This window comes from Berghia stephanieae, chromosome 6 (genome assembly GCF_034508935.2).
Source record: "Berghia stephanieae isolate SIO BIC M18660-M18661 chromosome 6, UCSD_Bste_1.3, whole genome shotgun sequence".
Lineage (NCBI taxonomy): Eukaryota > Metazoa > Mollusca > Gastropoda > Nudibranchia > Aeolidiidae > Berghia > Berghia stephanieae.
The window spans coordinates 42,164,143-42,191,094 of NC_088365.1; the positions used below are offsets into that span (position 1 = coordinate 42,164,143).

A 26,952-nucleotide genomic window follows, 5' to 3' on the forward strand; every position below is an offset into this window, starting at 1 on the left:
ATTATTATATTATTTATTATTATTATTATTATTATTATTATTATTATTATTATTATTATTATTATTATTATTATCACTCTTCTTCTTCTTCTTCTTCTTCTTCTTCTTCTTCTTCTTCTTCTTCTTCTTATTTTATTATTATTATATATCATCATCATCATCATCATCATCATCATCATCATCATCATCATCATCATCATTCATCATCATCATCATCATCATCATCATCATCATCATCATCATCATCATCGTTGTTACTAATCATTATCATTATATTATTATTATTATTATTATATATTTTTATTATTATTATTATTATATTATTATTATTATTATTATTATTATTATTATATTATTATTATTATTATTATTATTATTATTATTATTATTTTATTATTATTATATTATTATTATTATATTATTATTATTATTATTATTATTGTTATTATTATTTATTATTATTATTATATTATTATTATTATTATTATTATTATTTTATTATTATTATTATTATTATATTATTATTTTATTATTATTGTTATTTATTATTATTATTATTATTATTATATATTATTATTATTATTATATTATTATTTATTATTATTATTATTATTATTATTATTATTATTATTATTATTATCATTATTATTAGAGGAGAACCCACAATATTTGCCGGGAAATAAAAGCTATTATAGACAGGCACTCATATATTTTACTTATATATTGTGGAAATTAACAAAGATCGAGACGAGTCCTTTGAGCCATTATCGATCAATGTCGGTTAGTTATAAAACGTGCAGGTGTGCGCAACTGATGTAGGCAATGTGGTGACCAGCGAGATAGCGATTCTCAAATGTCAAATGACCGATAATAACGCACGAGTGAGGGGACGCTTTTTTTTCTTTTTCTTTTCTTTTTTTTTTTTACAATGAATGAAGACGTTTTTCAAGAACAATTGTTTAAAAGTCCCAGGCCAACTTCTCTAATAAATTATCTAATAATTTCATTTTGTTAGAATTTTTTGAGGCAACAAGAGAATGTTTTTCTTTCATTCTTCATCCTAACTCTGCATGCTACATACAACTTAAAAAACAATTAATTTGGCTATTTCATAGTTCGAACACTGACGTCAAGGAAAGCAGCCTCCTAGCAGCGACTTCTATAAAACTATTAAACTCTTCACCCTAGAGATAGGACCATCTAAAATAATGTATCTCTTTTGGTCGCCTCGCGAGAGATACAATCCCGATCGAATGGTGTACATCGTCATTATTACAACAAATTCATACAAATAACATGAAATGTATGAAGGGACGACAAAAGAGTTATGTAATTTTTAAATTATTAAAATACTGTATTCTGGAAATTTACACAGATCGAGGTTGAGCCATCAGCGGCCAGATTATGACAAATTCGAAGGTCAACGCTTTAGAACCACCCATCAGATTTTCTTTAAAAAAACATTTGAATCAACAGACAATGGAATTACCCTTAACTTTAGAAAGGTTGACGAGTTACTCGTATATCAATCTGTGAAAAATAGTTTTATAATATTTTTAAAATTTGCCAGTAATTCTGTGCTCGATGATAAAAATCTAACCTTGGCTTTATTGTGATGTTCATCCCCAACCCTATTTTTCAGAATAGATTTTGCCTGCTGGTATAATGACGTAACATTGCAAAGGTATTTAGTTAACGTACAGATATGATGTTGTACCGGATAGCTAATCCTTGTCGTTTTGTCCTAAAAGCTATTTTTGTAAAATATCTTTTAACCCTTTCACAACAATTCTGAATAGTATCATGTTTCTCGTATTATCGGCCGGCGTCGTTGATTCTGGAACTCAACAATAAGATTTGTAGCTTTTAGTCTTGTTACTGTCTTTGTAACAACGCCTATGGAGATGTAGGAGAATATCAGGTTATTATCCGAGATCATCAACAAAGCCCGTGGGTGGATCAGATAATTGTTGTGGAAGTAACTCTTCAAGCCTGAAAGGCTCTGTTTACCTCTTTTTGATCCAAAATAAATCGATAATTTTAGCAAAAATTCCGCAAAGAATTGTTAATATGTATTTATACTTCCCAAATTGTACTTAACTAGTAGTTCATTTTTGAAATACAATTATCGGTCCACGAATTGCAGCGGTCTTATTTTCCATCAAAATATGAGGTTGATTACTGCAATATGAAGGGTAGATATCAGTATCGTTGCTTTTATCATTGTACTTGTCTGGGGCAAGAGTTGTCAGTTGTCAGATTGTTGAATGGACGCCATTGTACAATTGATTACAAAAACAGCACCATAGTTACTTGTGAAGTCCATTCAAAGTGTAAGTGTAGGCATGACAATGTCTCATGATAGCCTGTCTTCTTGTTGTTCCTATATATAGTGCATTATTGCCCATTTGTATTACAAATATTGTTTTGTAGTTGTAATGGTGGTAATCAATCATAAAAACCTGGTATTTGTAGTCCATTCTATCAAGGTTGTTTAAAACTAGTTCATCATTTAAAAGGAATTAATCGGGTGAGTTACATACGTTTTAAGTTAACCATCGTGACTGAGATGGCTACTTTTAACATAGAAATTTCTGCAATCGCAAAGGTTTGCAAAGCCCTCCGAGTGTTTTTTTTTTTTAATAGAGAAAACATTTCTTCCTAAGGTAAACACCAGCGACTTAGATCCATTACTTCATATGAGACGTTATGGCTCTGTGTATGACTATTGACACTCTTTTACAAATTAAGCTGTCTTGCAGCATTAGTAGTTTGACAGGGGAATAGATTACTTTTTAACTCAGACTTCGTGTGACATATAAATAATAATAATAATAGATCTTTATTGTCCATAAATAGAGCCTATTGAATGGAAATCTGCCTTTCACATGTAAAATTACACAAACAAAACAAATTCAAACGCTGACATTTTGCGAGTTGATAACAACACAAAAAGTTCCCAGAATTTAAATTGTAGACAGATATAATTTTTGCGATGAAATAGCTTCTTCACCATTTGACACTTTCATATTGCATTCTATACTATTCTTCAAGTGTTTTGAAAATGAAAAGAATGAAGCTATAAAAATAGTTTTATAGAGGAGGTGATATCTGTGTGGGACTTAATGGCTGTGCGAGATTGACATTTTAGTGAAGTCGTATGTGCTGATTAGTCATTTTACATGATTGGATCCAGATTTTAAAGAAATCGATATAATGAATCTGACCTTATTACGAATATTTGAAGGAGAGTAGTCTCCATAACATCACAAAAGTACTTCAACCCTAAACCTTGACAAATCAAACAAAACAAGTCAGGGAATCTTAAAGACTGAAAAAGCACGAAAAACAATCGATAATTCTAAAATAAATGAAAAATTATAGCAAGCGAATGCCACAACTCACCAACAGACACAAAATTCCTAAAGATATTTAGTCTTGATTTGTAATTAATCTTTATATACTAGTGATCAAAAGAAAGTATACACTTGTTTTACCTACAGAATTGGTATGAAATATTGTTCTGGTTTATTTAAAACCTATGTGTAATCAGAGTACTATCATTTATCTATAATTTTATCTATAATTTGTAACGTTTATGGTTGATCTTGTATGCAACATAGACTTTTTAAAACATGACCTCCAAAAAGGGAAGTAGCAAGTCAAAACACACACTATGATTTTGACAAACAATGGCATCTTAATAAAATTACTCGCGTTCATTTTATTTGAAGTGAAGGTGAATCTAGTTCAATCAGTAACGAGTATGTACCCCGTTCGCTCCAATCACAGCATTGCATTGCCTACGCATGGAATTGGTCAATGTGGTCAGTTGGTGTTGAGGAATGTTATCCCAAACTGTTCTTATGGCGTGGAACAGTTGTAGTTCATTTGGCGGGTCTAATGAACGAACTTGGCGGCCGATTATGTTCCAAATATGTTCTATCGGAGTTAGATCGGGGGATATTGTTCACATTATTTGCTGCTATAAAATCTCTTGTTACAATAGCTCGGTGGGATGGTGCATTGTCGTGTTGAAGTGAAAATTTAGGATGTTCATGTAAAAATGGAATAACACATGGGGTTGTAAAATGTGCTGGATGTACCTTGCACCGGTTAGGGATACATTTACTTGAACTAGAGGTGTCCTACAGTCTCTGCTTATTCCATCCCACACCATTAATTGTCCATATCCTCTGTTTGGGGATTCCAAGACACAAAAATCGTGAAATCACTCGTGTGATCTTCGGTAACAATGTAATCTACCGTCATTTCTTCCAATCACAAAGCGTGATTCATCTGAGAAGAGAACAAATGACCACGCATGCATTGTCCACCGCAGATGAGTACGGGCCACTGAAGACGGGCCAACAGGTGATGTGCTCTGAGAAGTTGTCGCATCAATGGACGTTTGCGATAATGTCATGCTCTCTAAGTCTGCAACGAACAGTGTGTCGACTTATTCGTGTACCTGGGAACTCTAGTGCAGTTTCAGTCGCCGTCCTCAAACAATCCCGTGCGTATAAAATGGTCCTCACCTTGTGTTGTTACTCGTGGTCTTCCAGTTCGATTTCTGTCCCTTACCGTTTGTGTTATTTCAAATCGATCCACTAAGGAATATACAGTTCTACTTGTGATATTAAACATTCTTGCGACATTGATCACAGACTATCCAGCTTGAAGATGACTAATGGCACGTGCACATTGTTCTAAACTAAGTCGTGCATCGCGTAGATTAATGGGTGGTATTTTGTATTGTGTTTTCCTGACTTGAAAATAGTTCAAGAAGACACAGATGACAACAAAATTAATCTACACACTTCCTGTCCACAGTAAGGGGCTAAAAGATAGTTTTAGCACGTGCGGGACGTGGTGAGCGAATTTCAGGTCAAAAACAAAAACATCGACTATCGGTACACAGAAAATTCAGTGGAAAATCATTAGCCTACGCCAACGGATAAAAAAGTAACGACGATTTTAAATGTGTATACTTTCTTTTGATCGCAAGTATATATCAAATAATGCACTCAACCGTCAAGAGCTCTCCTGGCTTACCTGATGGCCGCTCGAGGATCCCGGGGAATTTTTTCTCGAATTAGTCATTTCTTTTTTTTCTTATACTTATATTTACTTATCATTTTTTTTGTTGGAATGAGACTTTTAAAAAGTTTTAAAGATTTTAGATCGTTTTGCTTAAAATGTTGTTATTTATTTACTCGTTGTGGGGAAAGTTGGATGTATATATTATTTTGCTGAAGGGTTAGAGTTCTCAAAGCGGTATCGAATGTCAACAACAGTTACATATAAAAATGTACGTCTTCGTTTTTGGCCAACAATGGTCTTTCTTTAGATAATTTTGTGGTAGGGGGTAAAACAAATAACATATTTGTGGTTTTATTGCGGTTTTTGTTCCACCTTTTTAAAACTCGCAACAACACAGGTTTTAATATAACTCAATAAATACCGTAATAAAAGGCAATCATTAATTCGTTGCTATTTAATCTTCTAATCCCATCGCCGATACACAATCGATTAAAATCACAAGGAAGTCGAAGAAATGCACACAATTATTAATGGCAGGATATACAGATCCAAGGTGAACAAACTACAGGTCTGATAACCGAACGCAATTGTGAGGCCTGATTTAACATTGGACAATATTTAAATTCTGAGAGTATGTCAACTACGTTTGTTTTGTTTTGAAGGGTTTGACGGCGCTTACAACACATAAGGTCATATCAGCGCCAGTAAAAAGGAAGAAAATGGGATAGTAAAAAGATTTAGAATTATAATTAAAGCACCCAGGAAAAGGTAAGACAAAGGGGAATTGGTTCAAATAGGAAACAGATGTAGATTCCAAGAGCACACTATCAAAGTACTTAGTTTGAGATCACCTAAAAGTCTCATCCAGACACAAGCGCAGGCTCCCCACTAAGAGGAATACATTCCGATGTTCACCAAATCATATATAATACGTAAACAAAACATAATACAGTGCATAACAGAGAGATGATTTACAAGGAAAAAAATATCATCTCCCAAAACTAACTATACATTTGACTGTTTCCCCTCTCAGTCAGGGTATCCGGCAAGGGCCCGGATAGAACCAAGTAATCTCATTCCAAGACAAAAAGAGAAAGCAAGTTGGTAAACAGATATAAGGGGATAGAAGACACAGGATGTACCTCGCTGCCCACTATGGGAGGTCAGGATCCCCACCCAGTATGTCAACTACAACAACGAGACCATAACAATATGGGTTACCAGACCTGCTAATAAGTACACGTCGTGCATATCCCATTATTGATGCTTTGCGTTTTGTTAGAATAAGAAAACTCATAACATCCGCCAATCGGATATAACGTACCACCACACAAAACAATGTGTAACCGCAAAAACCAATAACAAAGCCCCGAGTGACGTCAACTTCGTTCTATCTTTTGATAGAAAGAAGTTGACGTCACTCATGTCTTTGTTATTGTTTTTTGCCATCCGCTTTTATGAGTAATTCTCACTCAACTGTATTAACCAGACTATAAACGTTCAAGGTTACACATAATTTTGTGTGTTGGTCCGCTATACTTCCGGATGGCAATGTTGTGAACTTCTTAGCCACACTATCTATAAGTCATACAACTTTGGGCATTTGTCACACACAAATACATTTTGCACGCCCAAGTAAATGTCCGTCCAGGTCAAAGCAAGTTTTACAATGTTTTGGTTAAATTACATATCATTTCAGCTGTTTATATCATACGTCCACCGTGACGTGGCAGTGCGATATACTTCTAATCCCGTATTGTGTTCAGTGGGATAGAGCGTAGCCATCGTTAACTTATAGATAGTTCGAAGATGACATCACTCAATCTTTGTTATTGTTTTTTTCCATCCGCGTTTATGAGTAATGCTCACTGAACTGTATTAACCTGACTATAAACGTTCATGGACACACACAGTTTTGTGTGTTGGTCCGTTATACTTCCGGATGGCAATGTTATGAGCTTCTTAGCCGAGCGCATACTATCTATAGATAGTATGCAGATGACGTCACTCAGGCCTTTGTTATTGTTTTTGCCATCCGCGTTTGTGAGTTGTCCTCACTAAACTGTATTAACAAGACTATAAAAGTTCATGGTTACACAGAGTTTGTGTGTTGGTCCGTTATACTTCCGGATGGCAATGTTGTGAACTCCTTGGCCAACCGCATTAAATCTATAGCCTGACACAAGAACCCACCAGGACTTGTAGTTTGAAGTCATTTTTTTAGGTTTTTGCTCCGTCTAGTGAGTTGTCGTTAGTAGTGCTAAAAGAAACAAGTGATCCCATTGATTGACCTATTGAATTAAACTCACGATTTATTTTCTTTTGCGGCCAAAGACTTGTCTTTTGAGGTCACATTTTGGTCAGTGTCAGGCTATAGATCGTATGCGCTTGGCTAAGAAGCTCATAACATTGCCATCCGGAAGTATAACGGACCAACATACAAAACTGTGTGTATTCATGAATATTTATAGTCGGGTTAATACAGTTCAGTGAGCGTTACTCATAAACGCGGATGGCAAAAAACAATAACAAAGACCTGAGTGACGTCATCTTCGAACTATCTATAAGTTAACGATGGTTACAGATAGAGCGACAAGTGATGTATAACGTCGTGCGAGTCTTTTGCCTTACCAAACCATTAAAAATAGTCTCAATCTTTTACCAATACACTGGACTTAAATCAGTCGAACTCTCACAAAACACTATTTAAACAAATTTAACCAGAAAATGTTAATTTCAAACATCGACCGAGTACGATTAAACCCATAATCGACGTTCTTTGTATTTTATACAGCTTTAAGTTCTTGTAGATGTAACATTTTTTTTGGTCAAAATCTGTGATTTGTAAAACAAATCTAAACAAGAAAAATGTTGTTTGTATCATAATATGACGATTGGCCTATAGTTGGTAAGGAGAGAGTTAAAACCTTTCTAGCTGGTTTCTGTTCCAAATTGAGAATGGAGTCATAAGACGTCAACCGGAAATTAAGTCTGTTAAAACCTATTTTAGATTTATTTTATTAAATTTTATTTTCAGGCTTAGAAATCAGAAAAGGACGGCTGCTATGCGGCTTTTATAATCATCAATTTTTTAGCAATATAAGAGATGTCATCTAAATGTGGGTAGAAAATTACAAAAACCATTAATTTCTCCTACATCCGACTAAAATTTTTAACTCATAAGTCTAGTTCACATCCGATATTAAAACAAGAGAGTTGTTATTTTCTTTAAACAACTGAAAAACATTTGTTCAAAAATTCATAATAAAAATAATGCGAGCTGGGAACGAAATTATGATCTCTAACACTTATCTTTACCATTTGGAAACCTCTATAGCTCAATTGATGGCGTGTTCTTAACAAGTTAACTGCCACATTTTTATGAAGACAAGTATTTAAATATTTGTCCGAACAATTCGTCCTTTAAAGATCGATCGATTTAAAGCATCCTAATCTTGGTTAAAATTCTCAAACTTGGGACCTTGGAGGTCCATGAAAATTAATAGCTCAGTGATGGTAACGTCAATTGTTTTAGTATGAAAAGAGAACAGTCAATTGTTATTAGCCTTAAAATCCACTAATTAACCTTAAAGTTCTGAGTATGCAATGTGCGACCACAAAAAATGAGAATGTCAAAACAAGTTTGACATATTTGTCAAATCCCTCCTTTAAAATGATGACAGTAATGTTGATTGATGTCATTATAAATAGAGTGGGAAAAGAGATTGGTCACAAAATCTATCTACAGCGAATGAATTGTAAAGTACAATGCATTTTCTGAAAGGCCAAATATTCCCATTTCAATTGCGTATAGGGTTATTTAAGGTAGTGTTGAGGGAATCTGACTAACGCGAGAGTAAGTGAATACGACTTTCTTCTCTCGCCAACCGAAACCCGGTGCTGTAAATAAAAACTAAGATTTTATTACCATTTTACAAGGGAAATATTGAACTGTGTCAATGGCAATCCTAAACCTGAGTTGTGAAAGCGAAGTCCCAGGTTTGAAAGTTTTTACCAAGATGGGGGTCATTTAAATTGATGGATAGTTGAAGGACGAGTTTTCTGCCCCAATGTTTAAATGCGAGTTTTTTTCTCCAGAATACGGCAGTTAACTGTATAAATTATGGTTTTCAACCCACCAAAAGCCTGTCTTGAGCAAAGTAATTTCAACTTAGGATACCTCAATGTAGCCCCATTTTCTTACACTGGAACGTTTGTATAAACTTAAACCACTAAACCGTTCATTTTTGCTAGCGCTCCAAACAAAAGCCCAAGTCACAAGTGTGACTGGGGTCTAATCTTTAATCACCATGTCACTGTGCAACTTTAGTGACACTTGTCCAAAATATCGATCCGTATATATTCTAGAGGGTTTATCCAGTCAGCTACCGTACTTCGGAAAATAAACTCAAATTTAAAAAAATTGGCCAGAAAACTCGTCCTTATGGAGCTCTTTTTGATTTAAAAAAAAACATTAATGAGAAAAATGATTGTGCAATTGTTTCACGTCTTCCAATACTTCCATTCATAAACCTTTTCATCTAGGTATTTCCATATTACGATGAGTCAGGGTCAAGTCGAACGATTGCGATGGCTGTTGTCTGATTCTATTGGCTATTTGTCTCTCGATAACAGATTTGCATTCAGAATCGAGATATTTTTTTGTTGTAACATTACCAAAACGAGGTATTACATCAGGATTGCAATGTCAGTTTAATTCTTCAAAGAATGCCAAAGGAGTCAAAGAAAAATAACAAATTGTCTGAAAAATACTATATCTTTTCAGGCATCATTTATGTAATGTGGTATTTAAGGTGGAGATATTATTTTAACATTTTAGAAAATTTATGTAATCATCTCCACACCACGCGAGCGTTGTACATTCGATGTCAGTTCCTGCACTCACACAATCGCCTTAATAATTAGAATAAAATTATATAGAGGTCTGCAAACCCTATGAACTCCCCGTTACATATAATATACCATGCGACTTCAACCGGTTAACTTCATTCTGTACTCTGGAAAAGACATATTTACAAATTTGTCCACAAAAGTCGTCTTTAAAATATCGATCGTTTAAATGACCCTGAAAACTATCAGGACTGGGAACTCGGGAGGTGTATATTTTATTCTGTTTAATTGGTGTCAATTGAATACATTAAGTGATTTGACACGAAATGCCAAAATGCTAAATCCAATTTTTCCTTGCCTAAACGCGCCAATACTTTGAAATTTCGTACTAAAACACCAAGATTGCCAACGCGGTATCACACCAACTTGCTGAAGGCTTCTTATTGAGCTCCCTCCACAATTCATTAACATTCCTGTAATTCTCAATGTTCTATTTTTGCCACTTCAAGAATCACCAGCAGAATGCTCCTTCCTAAAGAATTCTCTTGTTCGCAATAAAAGATGATAGCATATTATTGTTTGGACCTGTTGCCTCAAGACGTAATATTTAGGCTATCGACATTACAAATTACGCCATTCCTTAAATTTGACGCGCATATTGTCTTCAAATGATATTTTGATGTGTTTCTACAAGTTTTTGAAATTGTCATAGTTCAGCCCAACGTTGGTCTATTTTGATGCCCTTTCCAATTCTAGTTCAACTGAACAGTTCTTACCGAATACGAAAAAAATATTTCAAAATATCGATGCACTCATTATACAGCAACATGGCTTTAATTTAGTGCTCTTTTCTTTTATTACGCCACTAGATTTGTGACCAACAATTTCAAAATAATATTTTATCGGGTGACCCTGGCGCTGAAAATTCAATTGAAAGTCTAGATTACATTTATTGATTTAATTTGATGGTTTTTAATGAAAAGACTGGTTACAGATTATGACACTGAACAGACTTGTACTATTTTGTGGTTCCCAATATCATTTGTTTATTTCAATTATTTCAAACAAATAAATATATTCACCGATTGGTGTAAACAAAATCAGCTTGAATTAAATGTTGAAAAAACGAAAGAACAGGTGTTTGGTGTAAAAAATAAAAACGACTTAAAGTGTGTGACGATCGGTAAAGATGATGTTGAGATAGTTGACTATTTTAAATATTTAGGAATGACCATTGATAGTTCCCTCAATTTCTCTCAACATATTAATATAATATCTAAGAAAGTTGCCCAAAGATTATACATCCTAAGGAAATTGAGAACATTTCAAATAAGGAAGAAAACTATGTTAAGAGTTTATGACTCATTGATTAAAAGTGTAATTGCGTTTGGCTGCACCATATGGTTTGGAGGATGCCGACTTAAAGATAAATCAAAAATTTCAAAATCTATCAAAGAGGCATCAAAAATAATAAACCATCCTCTTGATGGAGTAGAAAGAATTCATGGAAAAGCAATAGAAAGGAAAGCATTCTCAATTACCAACAATAAAAAACATATTTTATACCATGAATTTAGTCTTTTACCATCTGGGAGAAGGTTTTGTCAGATTAAATGTAGAACTAACAAGTATAAATCAACGTTCGTTCCATCAGCAATAAAATTTTTGAATATTTCATATGGTACAGAAAAACCAAGGATTGATTCGTTGACTGATTAACTGATTAATTTATTTAATGTAAGATTAACTGACCAATTGATAATGATGTAAATTTTTGGTGTCGAATTGCCACAATCGTAACAAATTGAAAACGAAATGAATATGTTTATGTTGTGTATATCGCACGTGTGAAAGAAAGAGAGAGAGAGAGAGAGAGAGAGAGAGAGAGAGAGAGAGAGAGAGAGAGAGAGAGAGAGAGAGAGAAAATAAGTAGGAGTGAAATATCTGTTCAATGTTACAGTTATCGTTTAACGTTATAACAAGTGTAACTAAATGACAAATTGCCATATTTATGGACAATAAAGATCTATATTATTATTATTATTATTATTATTATTATTATTATTATTATTATTATTATTATTATTATTATTATTATTATTATTATTATTATTATTATTATTATTATTTAAAATCAATTTATCGTTAACTATTTCGCGCCAACATAAAATGTCAGATTGATTCGGGGCGTCACATATTTGCTAAGTATGGAGATTATAATCACACCCGGCTTGTGTCCCTGGCCTACTCTTGTGTTATGTTTAATAATGCATCGTAAAAGTGACGTGGCCTTGAGGGTTTGGCCAATCCATTGATGTATTATTGATCATTGTGCTATAACTGCTGTACAACAACGTATATTATTATATCATCCTTCACATCGTTGTTCTCCTCCTTGCCTTTCTCCTCCATCCCTTCCTCCTCCTACACCTCTTCCTCTTTCTCTTCATCCTCCTAAAAAATTTTGATTGAGCTTTTATATAGCGCAAGATCCACTTAACGTGCTCAAAGCGCTTTACAGGGGTCCCTGGCCAACAGCAACACTTAACATGTAGGACGAGACATGACGCCTGTTAGGCGATATTACAATTTTTTCTGACAGAGACAACGCTGTTGACGGCCAGGTACTCATTTTACACCTGAGTACCGTGAGAGAATGTGAGTAAAGAGCCTTTTCCAAGGACTCAACTCGAACCCAGGATCTTCCGATCCGAAAGCGAGTGTCATACCACAAGACCACATAGCCATTATCATCAGGATCCCCATCATCCCCATCAATTTACTACCAGTATCATTGTCATTGTTATTGTTATTATTTTTATGGAGACGCAATTCATTATGATTATAATGTTTTTTTTCTGGCCCAGAAATTTGTCGGGCAATAACCTGGGTCCCAATCTTCACGATTCCTACGGATTATTCGACGGTCTTACCGGGTTATCTGATTTGTGAGTATTATTAAAATCATACCCTATCCTATCACAAGCAGCTTTCCAGATATTATTCTTCAATCATATTTTTATTTTATTTTCTCTTTGATTAGATTTGGTTGTGTAGATAAGGCAAAATACTGTCAAAATACAGGCTTCATACAGGGGTCAGAGTCTAAAATTCTACATCTTTCAGGCAATGTCGTTGGTTAAAAAAATAATTTTGTAATGCACTGCCAAACCTGGGAGCTTTGTAGAGAGAAAGACAGCTAATATCAGAGGAAGTCAATCACCATGATCAACAGAATAGAGTTATATTTTAAATTAACCTGTCACCTGCTTATAGACAACATCATTCGACGAAAACAGCACTTGTTAGGATTGTCAATGATCTTCTTTCTGTTATAGACAATGGTTCGTGTTCTTTGTGGAATTTGCTTTACCTAACTTCTGCTTTTGACACGATTGATCACAACTTTTTCCTTTAACGTCTAAAATTACATATGTGACCCCTCATCTCATAACGGTATTAAGTCGGGATGAATAAGATCCTGGAAGTGGAATTTATAGCCAGAAATATCAGACTTGCGTTGAGTTTACATGCTTTATAGAGGAGAAGGAATGTCATATGTGCTGAATACCAACGTTTTATATTTTTGATCAGTTTAACTACAGTTTGACTTTTTAGCATCTGGTCCATCCCGACATAATATCGTTTTGAGACGAGGGGTCACATATGGTCGTGTCTGGCTCAGCGCTTTTTCGGTTCAGGGTGTAATGTGATGTTTAAGGTGGAGGTTAAATTTTTATTTAAGAATATCTTTTGTAGTAATTCTCCAAACCACTCGAGCGTTTTATATAGGTTGTAAGCTACTGCACTCACAGAATCGTCCTATTAATTAGAATTAAATTTTAGAGGTCTTGCAAATCTTACAATTTCTTCGTTACATGTGACATGGAAATATTAAACAGCAATGATTAATGGCTCGTATAGCTGTCTGGGGATATAACCTTCACAGTACAATAATTAATGAATAAAACAAGTTCCAGTCCCACTTATGATTGACAATAAAAATAAGTCGTATTTGTTCTGTTTTGAATAGTATGGTAGATACGTATTTGCACGTTTTAAATGTTTAATTTTAATCATGGGGCACTAACAAAAAACCACAATATTTTATTAATTGTATTAATCTTATGGCTGAGGAGGTTCTTAGCCGAACTGGCCGTCTCTCAGGTCTGGATTGGAGGGGTGCCGTTATATGCAAAGGTATGACGTTGTACAGCTCTTCCTATGGCCTTACTAGGAAGGGATTGAAATCTGGTTTGATATAATAAATATAAACAGGCCATCAGATTTCTCCAGGTTAAACTTCCTTGACTTGTCAGCGGGACTTGTGGGTCCTCAGTGTTATAGTCAGACCTAATAATATGTTTAATATTGTACAAAGGGCTAAACCAGCCTTATAATATTTAATAAAATAGTCTAACACTTGATCGTTATAAGTATAGACTCATTGATATTTTAAGTAACATAATTATAATGCTAACGCCCAGATAGCATAAAGTAAACAAGTAATAAGTACTCTGGCCTCAAGAATTACTAGAATGCACTAAAAAAACAAAACTAGCTAAATCGTGGTATTGTAAAGTATGATCAAATTACATATAACTAAGTCATAATGATACCTTGCATATCAACATCATAGCTATAGAGAGGTAAAAGTATGCAGAAAAAGGTGTTGATACAGTCAGAAATAAATTTAAGAAAATTAAATCAGTGTAATCCACTCACCCCTTATTAAGGAATACCACACTACTGAACAGGATAAAACACGTCATCATCGTCATCATCATCATCATCATCATCATCTCATCATCATCATCATCATCATCATCATCATCATCACCACCACCATCATCATCATCATCATCATCATCATCATCATCATCATCACCATTATTATTGTTATTATCATTATTATAATGGATGTCATCATCACATTATTATCATCATCATCATCATCACATTATAATCATCGTCATCATCATCATCATCATCATCATCATCATCATCATCATCATCATCATCATCATCATCATCATTATGTTTGTTTTTTTATCACACCACTGTTGTGTCATATATCCTTTTTGCTTTATATATTCCTAGGGTGCTCAGAAATTGTAACATCACCACGGTCAATGAACATTTCTTTGACGGGCTTGAGCATTTGCCAGAATTGTGAGTATGCCAAACACACACACACAAACACACACACACACACACACACACACTCACACACACTTTCCCTTGTTCCCAGCAAAGAATACAAACACCCACCCAATAAACATACTACCTGTAACATTGTTAACAGAACAATATTCAGCAGGGAATAAGTTTTTAAAATACCTAAGACTTTATATTCTAATATCGGAGCCTATGCAAGCTTATAGAAGGAACGAAGTTGACGTCACACAGCCCTACGTTATTATATTTAGATAAGCTGTTAGTGATTAGTTCCCACTTATTAAACAAATCAGGCTATAAATGTTAAAGTTTACACAAGGTTCTGTGTGTGTGTATTTTACCTTAACGCATAGAATCAATAGCTTGAAACTTCCCTAAAATTTAGATTGCAATATAAAGTCACCAAAATAGTCTTTAAAAAGCGTGCTGTCGTTTTAGTGCTCTAGGAAACAAATGATCCCATTGGTTGAACTATTGAAAACAACTCTCTATTTCTTTTCTTTTGGTTGTTGCCGCCTTGTAATGAGACCGAATTTATGGCCATTGTCAACCCATGAGTTTAGAGGCCTACAGTATGAGACATTGTCAGAAAAAGCAGACAAAAGGAAAGATATAGAAAAACATCAGAAGGTTGACGTTTTGGAATAATTTTTATTGGGTATTTTGATTTCGGTTATGTCCAGCACTGTATTGTGCACGCCTTGTTTCGATTTTCATCTTCCGCCTGTGCCTGCCCTGAAATGTTTGACTGTTTCTATTTTTCTAGTGCCGCTATGTGGTCTTTTGGTATGTCACTCGCCTTCGGATCAAAAGGTCATGGGTTCGAGCTCCGCTCAGAGCGGCACATAGTTGAGTCCTTGGAATAGGCTCTTTACTCACATTTTCTCATCGTACTCAGGGGTAAATTGAGTACCTGGCCGTTACCAGCGTTGTCTCTGTCGGGAGCAATTTTCATTTCGCCAAACAGGCGTCATATCTTTAAGCTTAACTGCTGGTCAAAAATAACTTCGCGATGGTTGTGCGCGAGCGAGCCTGTGATCTCCAAGAAGTGGGTGAGAGAGGTCTCTAGAAATATGACTTGGGTTTGAAACGAATATTTTTGTGTTCGTGGATAGCTCACACGGTAGAGCCACGCTCTCACCTGCCAGGCGGAGTTGTCGTACCAATAAGGTCGCAGGTTCAAACCCCACCACCGCCGCGAAAAATTTTTTATTCTCTATTGTCTTCTGGCACTTTTCTACTCACTTCATATCTCGTCATATCTTTAGAGTTGCTGTTGGCAAGGAACCCCTTCTAAAGCACTTTAATCACGTTAGTGGACATAGTGCTATATAAAAGCTAACGTTTTTTAAATTCATTTTTGTTAGAGCTCCTGTGGCGGAAAGTGGGAACATAAATTTCTCATTACCTTCTACTAAAGGATCTTTAAATAGTTTGCGACAGATTTGAATTACTTTTAGTACCTACTTTTGCAGATTTGGCACCGAATAGTAGGGGGAATTAGGTCCAAAAAACCCTTGAATTGTGCAAACAGGGTTGAAAGCATGAAAATTACATATGTTGTAAAATATGAAAAACCCTATAATTTATGATATAGAACCACTCTGAGAGATCAGTATTAGTCGAGATACAAGGTTTTTAAGATTAGAAAATTTTGAAATGGACGACAATAATTTCTTTCATTTTTATTGTGTAAACATTCGAGGCAAGCCGACCAAAGGTTGTTTTACGTCATCCTTTGGATTCCCATTGGTGACTATTTTTAGCTTCGAAGCGGATGTTTTCCTTTCCCTTTACTTTCGATCCACGAACCATACAAATTATTTAATCGTAAATACTATTCAATTTTACTTGTTTTAAAGGACGTCTAGCGAGCAATATTCTATAATATGACATTTTTTCTGCATCTGATTTAATAAGTACCTATAATCAATTGCTCTAAAACGGACGGGCAGACGGGAAGATGAGCAGAGGGGTAGACAAAACAGACTAGCAGCTCAATCAATGCCGATAACCGGTGTTGACAAAGGACAGTGCTCCTTCTCCCCTCCTCCTGTTTTCTTTTCTTTCCAAAAATACTGCTATAATCATTTTACGTGAGTTAAAACCTATTTCGGTCAAACTTGATGACAGTAAAGAGTAAGCATACCACTTTCATTGCTATAATTATCATCATTATCATCATCATTAACCACTATGATGCTGTATTGTGGCAAGTTATTTACTTTACGTTATTTGCCGTTTATAATGCCCTCTAAGTCGAGGAGGTATGACAAAGGGCAAGGCTATGAAACTCTTTTTGAAGATTTAACACAATTCAAGTCTTTGGTTTGTGATGAAAACAAGTTGAATGTATCTATGTTTTTAATTCATGAGAAAGATATGAGATTATTGAAAGCTTAAAACAAAATGATGCTAAGTGGCATAAGTATTGTCGTGTAAAATTTAATGCCAACAAAATTAGGCGATTAGAATTAAAGAAATCTAAAAGAATTACCATACAAGAATTCCAAACTTCGTCATTTGACTTGGAGGAGTCACCGAATGAATATATTTCGCAACCCACGAGAATAATGAGACAACGTTCAAAATTAGAGATTGGCTATAAAAAACATAGCATCGGGAGTACTTAATTCTGTAATGACAACAGATATGGAAGAAAATATTCGTGAAATAGCGTTATCTATAAAAGATTCTGATATGTTGTCATTTATTGCCGGAGGAGATTTAGTCGCTCAGGAGCCACACTACCGCCCTATACCATAAAATTTGTCATGGACGATACTTTAAAAAAAACAAGCTTTAAAAGATGTCACTGCTGATGATAATCAAGATGTCACCGTTCTTGAAAGAAGTCGAGCTTTTGCTAACATTATATCTTTTATAGAAGAGAACCCTGCAACAAATGTGACGACTGTGGAGCTTATTTCCAGAATTGTCAAAAATGTCCCAAAAACTCATCAAATGTTCATGTAAGAGAGAATGTATCGGCACCCGATGCAAGTGTTTAAGGTCCCGTTTTGCCTTGCACGGACTTGTGTAGATGAAGTGTGTGTGTGTGTATGGGGTGGGGGTGGGGGAGGTGGGAGGGGGGGGGGTGTTAGGTCAGTACAGTAATGAGTAAAATTCTCTCTCTCTCTCTCTCTCTCTCTCTCTCTCTCTCTCTCTCTCTCTCTCTCTCTCTGTCTGTCTGTCTGTCCGTCTCTCTCACTTTCTCTCCCTCTCCGTCTCTCCCGCTCACTCCCTCTCCCCCTCTCCCTCCTCTCCCTATTTTATCTACTAGTTAGGTTAGTACAGTAATGAGTAAAATGCTCTCTCTCTCTCTCTCTCTCTCTCTCTCTCTCCTCTCTCTCCTCTCTCTCTCTCTCTCTCTCTCTCTCCCGCTCACTCCCTCTCCCCCCTCTCCCGCTTTTATCTACTAGTTACAACACGAAATAATCATCAGTTAGCTACCGTAAATGGTTACCGGTGTATTTAAAGTTTTAGAACGCACATTGTTTAGTAGTGGTTATTTCCTCGGATAAGTAATGCTATATAGGAAAAAATAAAAGTGCTAAAAACGCACTGTTCTGAGAAATTGCCAGAGTGGTTCTATATCAGGTGTTATTTATACGGGTCATAGCTACCTATATGCCAATTTTCAGGATTTCAACCCCAATGTGCACGGTTTTAGCCTAATTTTCCCTTATACAATGAATATGAAGAAAATATATATTTTTACGCAGTTATTTCCCTTGTTTAATATATCTGTTATAGGTAAAATCTAAGGCCTTAAACCGATACGTTATGATTGATTGCCAGAGTGGTTCTATATCAGATGTTTTTTCTATGGGTCTTAGCAAACTGTATGCAAATTTTCATGCTTTCAACCCGAATTTGCACGGTTTTAGCCTAATTCCCCCTACTACGAAAAGGTTATGGCTGACCAAATGGAGAAGAAACGGCAGACACTTTTTGATTATATATATATATATATATATATATATATATATATATATATATATATATATATATATATATATGATTTAAATATCATTAAGAGGATGTTATATTGTTTTTTTTTAATATAATGTTTCTTTAGTGTAAAATATTAATAAGAAAAAATGTTCATATACTCGAATTTTGTATTTTAATTTGAAAATAGGCTTTTGAAAAAATATAAGTGTGACTATGACTTTTCTTCCCCTGTGCTATTCGTTTGTTTCCAAAGTGATTTTAAACAACAGAAGAAAAAATACAGCCTTTGAATTGCAAATTAAATAAGGGAATTTGGCCTTAAAAATTTAAAAATCAATATCTTATATTATTACCATGTGTCATGGAACACATTGATAATGTGACGTGAAAACTTGATAGAATTTGATATGATAATGGAGATTTCAGTTTAAGATTTTCGTTTTTGTCAATTTATCAAACTAATATCTAATTGTTTTACATTAAACAAATAACCATTACCCAAATTCCATACTTTTTCCATTAAAATAAATGTCTAGTATCTAAATCACCCCGACATTCTATCGTTTTGACGTTTTTAGTCACACACTTATAAGAAATAGTGGATCAAAACGAGGATGACTTTTTAGTTGGCTACAGCTGCTATAAGTTGCCGATTGAGGTGATACTATTACGCAATGCCAGGACAGGAAATGATTTTTAAGAGAATAAATAACGCAAATCATGTACCAGAGGAAAAGAGGGAGAATATATTATTGTATAAAGTATATTGGAAGATATAAGGACGTATCTGTTACATGGCGTTTGTTTATGTATAACATTAAAAAACAACCAAAAATGGACAAGGGTGTTGATGGACATAAATAAAGAAAACAAAATAGCAAATATCATTTTATGGCTGCCTTGTTAATACAGCAAGTAGCAGAAATTAATGTGCTATCAAATTCTATTTAATAAGAAATATGAGAATCAATCCTAAATAAATTAATTTCACAAAGCAAGTGACATTTGAACTAATTTATTATTTTGAGAATAATTATTGAGAAATTTAAGAGAGATTAAATCAGAACCAAAGCAATAAGATATGCGAAAGAGAAATATTTCAACAGTTATACATTTCAAAGTGTTCCAGGTAGTTACTGTCCTTACAAAAAAATAATTTTACCGAATAATTGTAGAAGAATGTGTCATAAAAATTGTGTATTTGTCTATGCGGGTAAATTTTGCATGAGAATACGTACAAAGAGTATTGTGGTCAATTCGATTAAAGCCATGGATAATTTTGTATAACTGTATAAGTTCTTGTTTTTCTGTATTTCAGAGATGGAAGGGTTAGGTATTTTAACCTTCCCTCGTATGTCATATTTAATTTTGGTTTCGTTCAAAAGCTTTGTTGCCCGTCATTGGCAGGGACGGCTGGTAATAATGGGCAGGGTGGGCAAATACCAGCCTGTTTTTTCAAGTTATATGCTGTATTACCAGGTCCGAAATAATCAAATTTAAATTAGATAATTTCAAAAGTTACTACTTAAACTTGATACTTCGTACTGAAATCAATTTGTGTGTATCTTTGATAGATTGCGAATCACCATGCACCCCGTAATGCATAAACCAGGATGCGCTCCTGTTCTTTTTATCACCCCCCCCCCCCCCCCAACCACTCCACTCCACTCCGCCCACATCGTCATCTCATCGTCACGTCGCCTGACGGTGATTTTGCTGTCTGGCCTCTCTAGTACTAGGTCGGGCTAATTCAAATGAGCCCACCTTATTAACCAGTGTACACTAAATAGAGATTTTGGCAAACGAACTTTTTCTTATTTATTGCCTTACTTGTGCTGGGAAGGTTCCAGTATTGAATTAAATTTATTAATTTACTAATATTATATCAATTTAGTATTAGTTTGTGTTGTTTTAATATATTTGTTTATCCATTTAAATTATTTCTTTTTTTTTCCCCTCGTTTTCTTTAGTGTTTCTCAAAACTCATTTATTTAAATTGTTTTCTTATTTGTTTGTTGTTGTTGTTGTTGTTTTTTGTTGTTGTTTTTTGTTTTGTTTTTTAACAAATTAATTTGTTAATTCTTTTTTTTTAATTATTCTTAAAGTAATTACCGCAGTATTTTTATTGCCAGACTAAATAATTTTGCAAAACAATGTATTTTCTATTGTATTCCCTCTAATAAAACAAAACACTTTTATTCAAAAGTCACGACTAAATAAATATATAAAATACAACCACCATTTTGGTTTTCTCAACAATTGAATTAGTATACGAGAAATACTCTTCTGAGTAAGGAGATAGTTGAATTCTAAGTTATAGAGGAAATAAATACCTTTAAAGGAAGGGTGGGCAGATTCCGTACTTGCCCGTCCTGAAGCTAATACACACATAAGATGGTTCGCGATGAAGAGGCGGGAAGCAAGGGATTGGTTGGGTAAGGAGCAAAGATAACACGGTAATTATTGTGACGATAGTCAAACGAATACATGAGGAGAGATTGGTAACATTATTTTGTCTTAATTATATTGTATGAAGTATTGGCGAAAGCCTAATATTAAATAAACGTTGTTTTTGTTTGTCTTATTTGACTATGGAACTGATACTGATACTTGTCATAGCAGACCTGCCTACTTTAGATAGGAAAATAAAAATCGTAGTTTTCAGGGCTAATAAAATCGTAGATATTTTAACTACCCTTTAAAAAAATCACCGGAATTTTCGTCTGTTTTGATAGATATCAAATTTTAAAAAACGAGAAAAAATAATTGGAAACGTAATAATGATGGTGATGGTGGTATAGTGGTAGCGGTGGTGGTAGTAGTAATGATGATGGTAATATTATATTATTATTATTATTATTATTATTATTATTATTATTATTATTATTATTATTATTATTATTATTATTATTATTATTATTATTATTTATTATTATTATTATTATTATTATTATTATTATTATTATTATTATTATTATTATTATTATTATTATTATTATTATTATTATTATTATTATTATTATTATTATTATTATTATTATTATTATTATTATTATTATTATTATATTATTATTTTATTATATTATTATTATCATTGTTATTATTATTGTACGTATTGGTGGTATTACTATTGTTGTATTTTTTTTTGGTGGTTATTAATGGTATCAGTTTATTGTTTGGTCCCATTTGCCATTATTTTCCACTTTCATGTATGTGGTCATCAAATTGTATGATTAATTGGCGAAAGCCTAAGATTGAATAAATTTTGTAATATCGTATGGTAACCATCATTGTCGACGACATCGTCGTTGTCATCATAATCATCATCATCATCATCATCATTATTAACAACAACAACAACAACAACAACAACAATATTAACAACAAGTACAACAATAGCAATAAAAACAATATCAACATCATCATACAATTTCCGTCATCGTCTCCACAACTATCATTCTAACCAACAGCACCACCAAAACCACTACCATAATTACCCCTCACCGCCTCGTCTTCCTCCTCCTCCTCCACCACCACCATCACCGCTACCACTATTCCAACCACTACCACCACCGGCACAATCATTCTGACCACCAAGACAGCAGTAAAAATTATGCAATTTGAGCTCTGAATGAAACTCGAGTCATATCGCTGTTGTTGCTTCTCCATGAAAACTTTAAGGTTACTACGTACTACTGAAAACCAGAAATATGTAAAAGCAATATTAATATCGCCGTTGAGGGATTAAAGCATCTCTTTAATTTTTCGAGTGAAGGAAATGGACTTGTATTGTCAAGGTGTTGTCGCATTATGTCTCGTCGCTTTATTTTTTAGTTGTATTCTCTTTCGTGATTCATTTTTGATTACGTTTGGAAGAATTAAAATCTACTGGTATTGTCATTTCATTGTGAATGTGATTATTGGTGGTTGAAATATTTTTTGTTTAAAGGCGAAAAAAAAAATCAAAAAAATTTTTTATTAAAAAAAAAACAAAAAAATAAAAAATAAAAAAATATATCATATATATATATATATATATATATATATATATATATATATATATATATATATATATATATATATATTATATATATATATATATGACCGAATCCTCTTTGCCCCACCACTGTAAATAGGCTAGAACCGCCACTGGTCATTGGACATTTTCTAAAAATAATGACTGTCGTTTGAATAAAGGGCTTCATATTATATAGTTTCCATATTCAAGCATGAGTCTAATTAGGGATTTATACAATTGAAGAAACATGTGTTACATTCAAATAAGAAAAATTCCTACGAATAATACCAATCCTCCTGTTTGCCGTATTAATATAATCATTGATATTAACATCGAAGTTTAATTCTCGATCAAAAATCACACCAATATCCTTCTCTGTATCAGTGACATAATATAGTAAAACAGTGTCAACTGGGTTCAAGTAGTAATCATAAGAAGTGTTGTTTTTCTACCAACATGTAATACCTTACATTTTTTTTTACCTTAAAACTTAATTGCCAATATCTAGACCATAAAAATAAAGCATATATCTAGATCCTTATGTAAGAATTACCAATTTTGTGTTGAAGAATAGAATAAGGAAAGTTTAAAATGTACGTTCTAAATAGATGTTATTGCCTTTATTACATATTATATTTAATGCAAAGTCAAATAAAGATTACTTTTATATGTTTTGAATCATGAACATCGAATCATTTCATTGTCTTTTTATTAGTCTTACCCAAACGGTTTGATTATTATCAATCGGCTAGTTCTTTATACAAATTTTGTGTCTTGTGCTCGAATGGTCTGACACTCGACTCCGAGTAGCACATGGCGTATACTGTCCACCCTCATTGTGAATATTCTGACATAATGTCCTTAAAATTGAGTTTAATTTCGTTTCTAACTAGTTAACTGCCTTACTCTGGAAAAAAAAACTATTGTATAAAAATTTGGCCAAAAAACTCGTCCTTCAAATATCGATCGATTTAAATGATCCACATCTTGCAAAGACTCTCAAACCTGGGACTTCACGAAGTTGTTGCTATGGTGGCGATATTTATTATGTGCTCATCCCAATTCAGATTTGATTTAGCAGTAACCACCAAGTATTTGACAGAATTAACGTGCTCAAGATATGATTGTGTAATTTGCAGTTGTATTTTATTGGTTGTTATGACAGTTTCTTTCTTGTTATCAAGTTGTTTACACTGCATTTGTCAGGTTTGAACTCCATTTGGTGTTTCTGCTCCCATAAGATGTGAAAAAGTGTAATGGATAGTGCCAGACAAATCAAGAAAGAAAAATACAAGAGAAAAGAAACCCCCAAAAATAAGTCTTCTTGGAATGGGGATCGAACTTCAGACCTCCTTATACCGGTCAGACGCGCTACCGTTACACCCTAGCCGCGGAAGGATGATTTATTAATTTATTAATTAATTTTTTTTTTTTTTGGGGGGGGGGGGGGGGTATTTTTCTTTCTTTCTTTGCCTGGCATCGTTTCATTCAACCTTTTTCAGATATTTATCATACACTAGTGCCTACTCCCTGATTGTCACTTTGGTTGGTATTCGGCTCCCATAATGTTGATTTGTTGACGTCTTTTTGTCAACCAAATCTGTTTTTGATTTAATTGTTAAATAGGCAATTGTGCAGTCTACAAATAGTCTGACTTTTGACTTTTGGCTTTCGGTTTAATCTTTGATATAAAAGAGGAACAAGATGGTCCAATGAATGAGCCTTGAGGAACTCCTGTCTCAACTGAGACAAAGCCAGATGATTCGCCCTCCATAGCTACCGAATGAGTACGGTCATTAAAAATATTCGTAATCGGATCCACTTGTTCACTTTTTGATTTATGCTGTCTTCTCTTAGCTTGTAGTAGAAGAGATCATGATACACTTTATCAACAATTTTTAAGAAATCCATGATCTGGACATCAGTTTGTTGTCCCTGTTAAAGTGGCTTTAAGACATCATATATAATGCGGAGTGATTGTGCTTCAGGGGATCGCTTTTGTCTGAATCTGCAATGTAGTTCATATAATAATAATAATAATAATAATAATAATAATAATAATAATAATAATAATAATAATAATAATAATAATAATAATAATAATAATAATAATAATAATAAAAATAATAATAATACTTGTCTTCATACTTCATCATGTGGCTGAAAATTATTTGCTTTTATATTTTGTGAGATATGCATGTGAGGGAAATTGGTCGATAATTTTCAGCTATTTGTTATTGTCCTTTCTTGAAAATTAAAGAAACGTTTGATTTCCGCTAGTGATTTCGGTACTTTTCCAGGGATTATTGAAATATCGTAATCAGGCAGGGAACTACGCAGTCTGATAACTCCTCAAGTCGTAATCTTCTACTTCTGCTTGATTGTCGAGTTAATAGTAAAGCAACGCCTGCTTATGTGGGTTATCTTCTTCTTTTCCTGAATAGGGGAGGGTTTCTAGTATGGTTTCTCCAAAGCTATTCCATTCTGTTTCGCAGAGTCCTAGTTTTTAATTTCTTTCCTGATTTGATTACACTTTCCTGTTTCTCTCATGGTTCGTACATTTCAAGATCCGATGTAAATAGATGTTTTCTTGTGGGTGTTAGGTCTGACAGGTCTCTCCGATGAAGAGTCCTACTTTCTCCCCAAGGAAAAATCAAGATCTTTGGGCATTGTGAAGGCTTCTGTATCATTTTTTAAAAAAGAAACATGGATGAGTAGCTAGCCCATCGCATATACCCCGAACAATGAGGGTCAGATTTTATATAAAAGTTGTTTCTCCTAGACTCGTGGCCATGCAAGCTGATGATACCCACAAGCGAGTTCAATCTACCCGAGTTTAAAGTCAGAGTTGTCTTTTCCTGGACGGATACCTGATAAGGCTAACAATTTCAGTCTTCTTCTAGGCTGTGGTGGTCCGCGAAATGCTTATTATGTATGCTTTTATTTTTATAAAAGTCAATTAGAATATTTGATCAAGGATTTGTTAAGCAGATTTGTTTATTAGAATCAGAGGAAGAAACAAAGCACGATACATTCTTCATATATAATTTCATTTCTCACTTATTAAGCGGTTATCGTCTTTGATTCTTCACATTGTCCATGTAAATATGCCAGGATGTATAATACTTAGGGCAGGCAATTTTTCTCACATAAAAAATGAAATGGTATTATGACGTCAGTGGATATCTCTACTTCATTTTTTTTTAAAACGGTGTCAGTACGGTGTGGTACTTCTGAAATTCCTAGTTGGTCGCATTAAAACTTCACTCGTAAAAAACATGATTCCCTTATTTCATGGATGCACGTTGACTGTCATACAAAAGTGCATCTACATTGTGTAATTGTAATTTTAGAGATTTTAGGACCCACAGAAAAAATACTTGATTAGAAGAAGGAAAGAAACCATATTTTGCGTTTGATTAGATAAATAATTAAAACCCTACTGTCCCTTCCATTTGTTCTATATTGCATTATTGGAGAATTTATGAATTGGCTTTGTTCTGCCTTCAGTCTTCTCTTCTTCCATCTCTATTCATCATAACCGTATCAACGAGTGTTTATCATTAAGACATCATTACAAAGAGACAGATCACCTCCATACATTGTCAAAACACTATTTTTAATTCATGACGGCCAGGACATTTGAAATTCAATTTCAGTCGACTAAAGTGATCTCCCCCAACTTTTGGGAAACTCTCAAACCTGAGAATTCCAAGAGGTCTAATTTACAAGACATTTTAACACGATAGGAATCATCCGGCATTGATAGATATTCGAAAAAAGCATTTCTGGTCAAAATGTACGAGCGCTTTTTGTCAATGTACGTCAAATCAGCAGACATGATTAGTCGGCCGCCCTTCTAAGATCTTTTTTAAAATGCAGATAAACAAACCATTGTATTGGTA

At 33.9% G+C, this 26,952-nt stretch overlaps 1 protein-coding gene across 1 annotated transcript in view; it reads left to right on the forward strand.

The window, feature by feature from the left end:
- LOC144975044 (uncharacterized) overlaps positions 1 to 26,952 on the forward strand; it is a 241,463-nt gene that overhangs the window by 151,175 nt on the left and 63,336 nt on the right. Inside the window, exons 10-11 of the mRNA XM_078918719.1 lie at positions 12,762 to 12,842; positions 14,995 to 15,066. Of these exons, the coding sequence (XP_078774845.1) occupies positions 12,762 to 12,842; positions 14,995 to 15,066 (153 nt within the window). The remainder of the gene's footprint in view (positions 1 to 12,761; positions 12,843 to 14,994; positions 15,067 to 26,952) is intronic.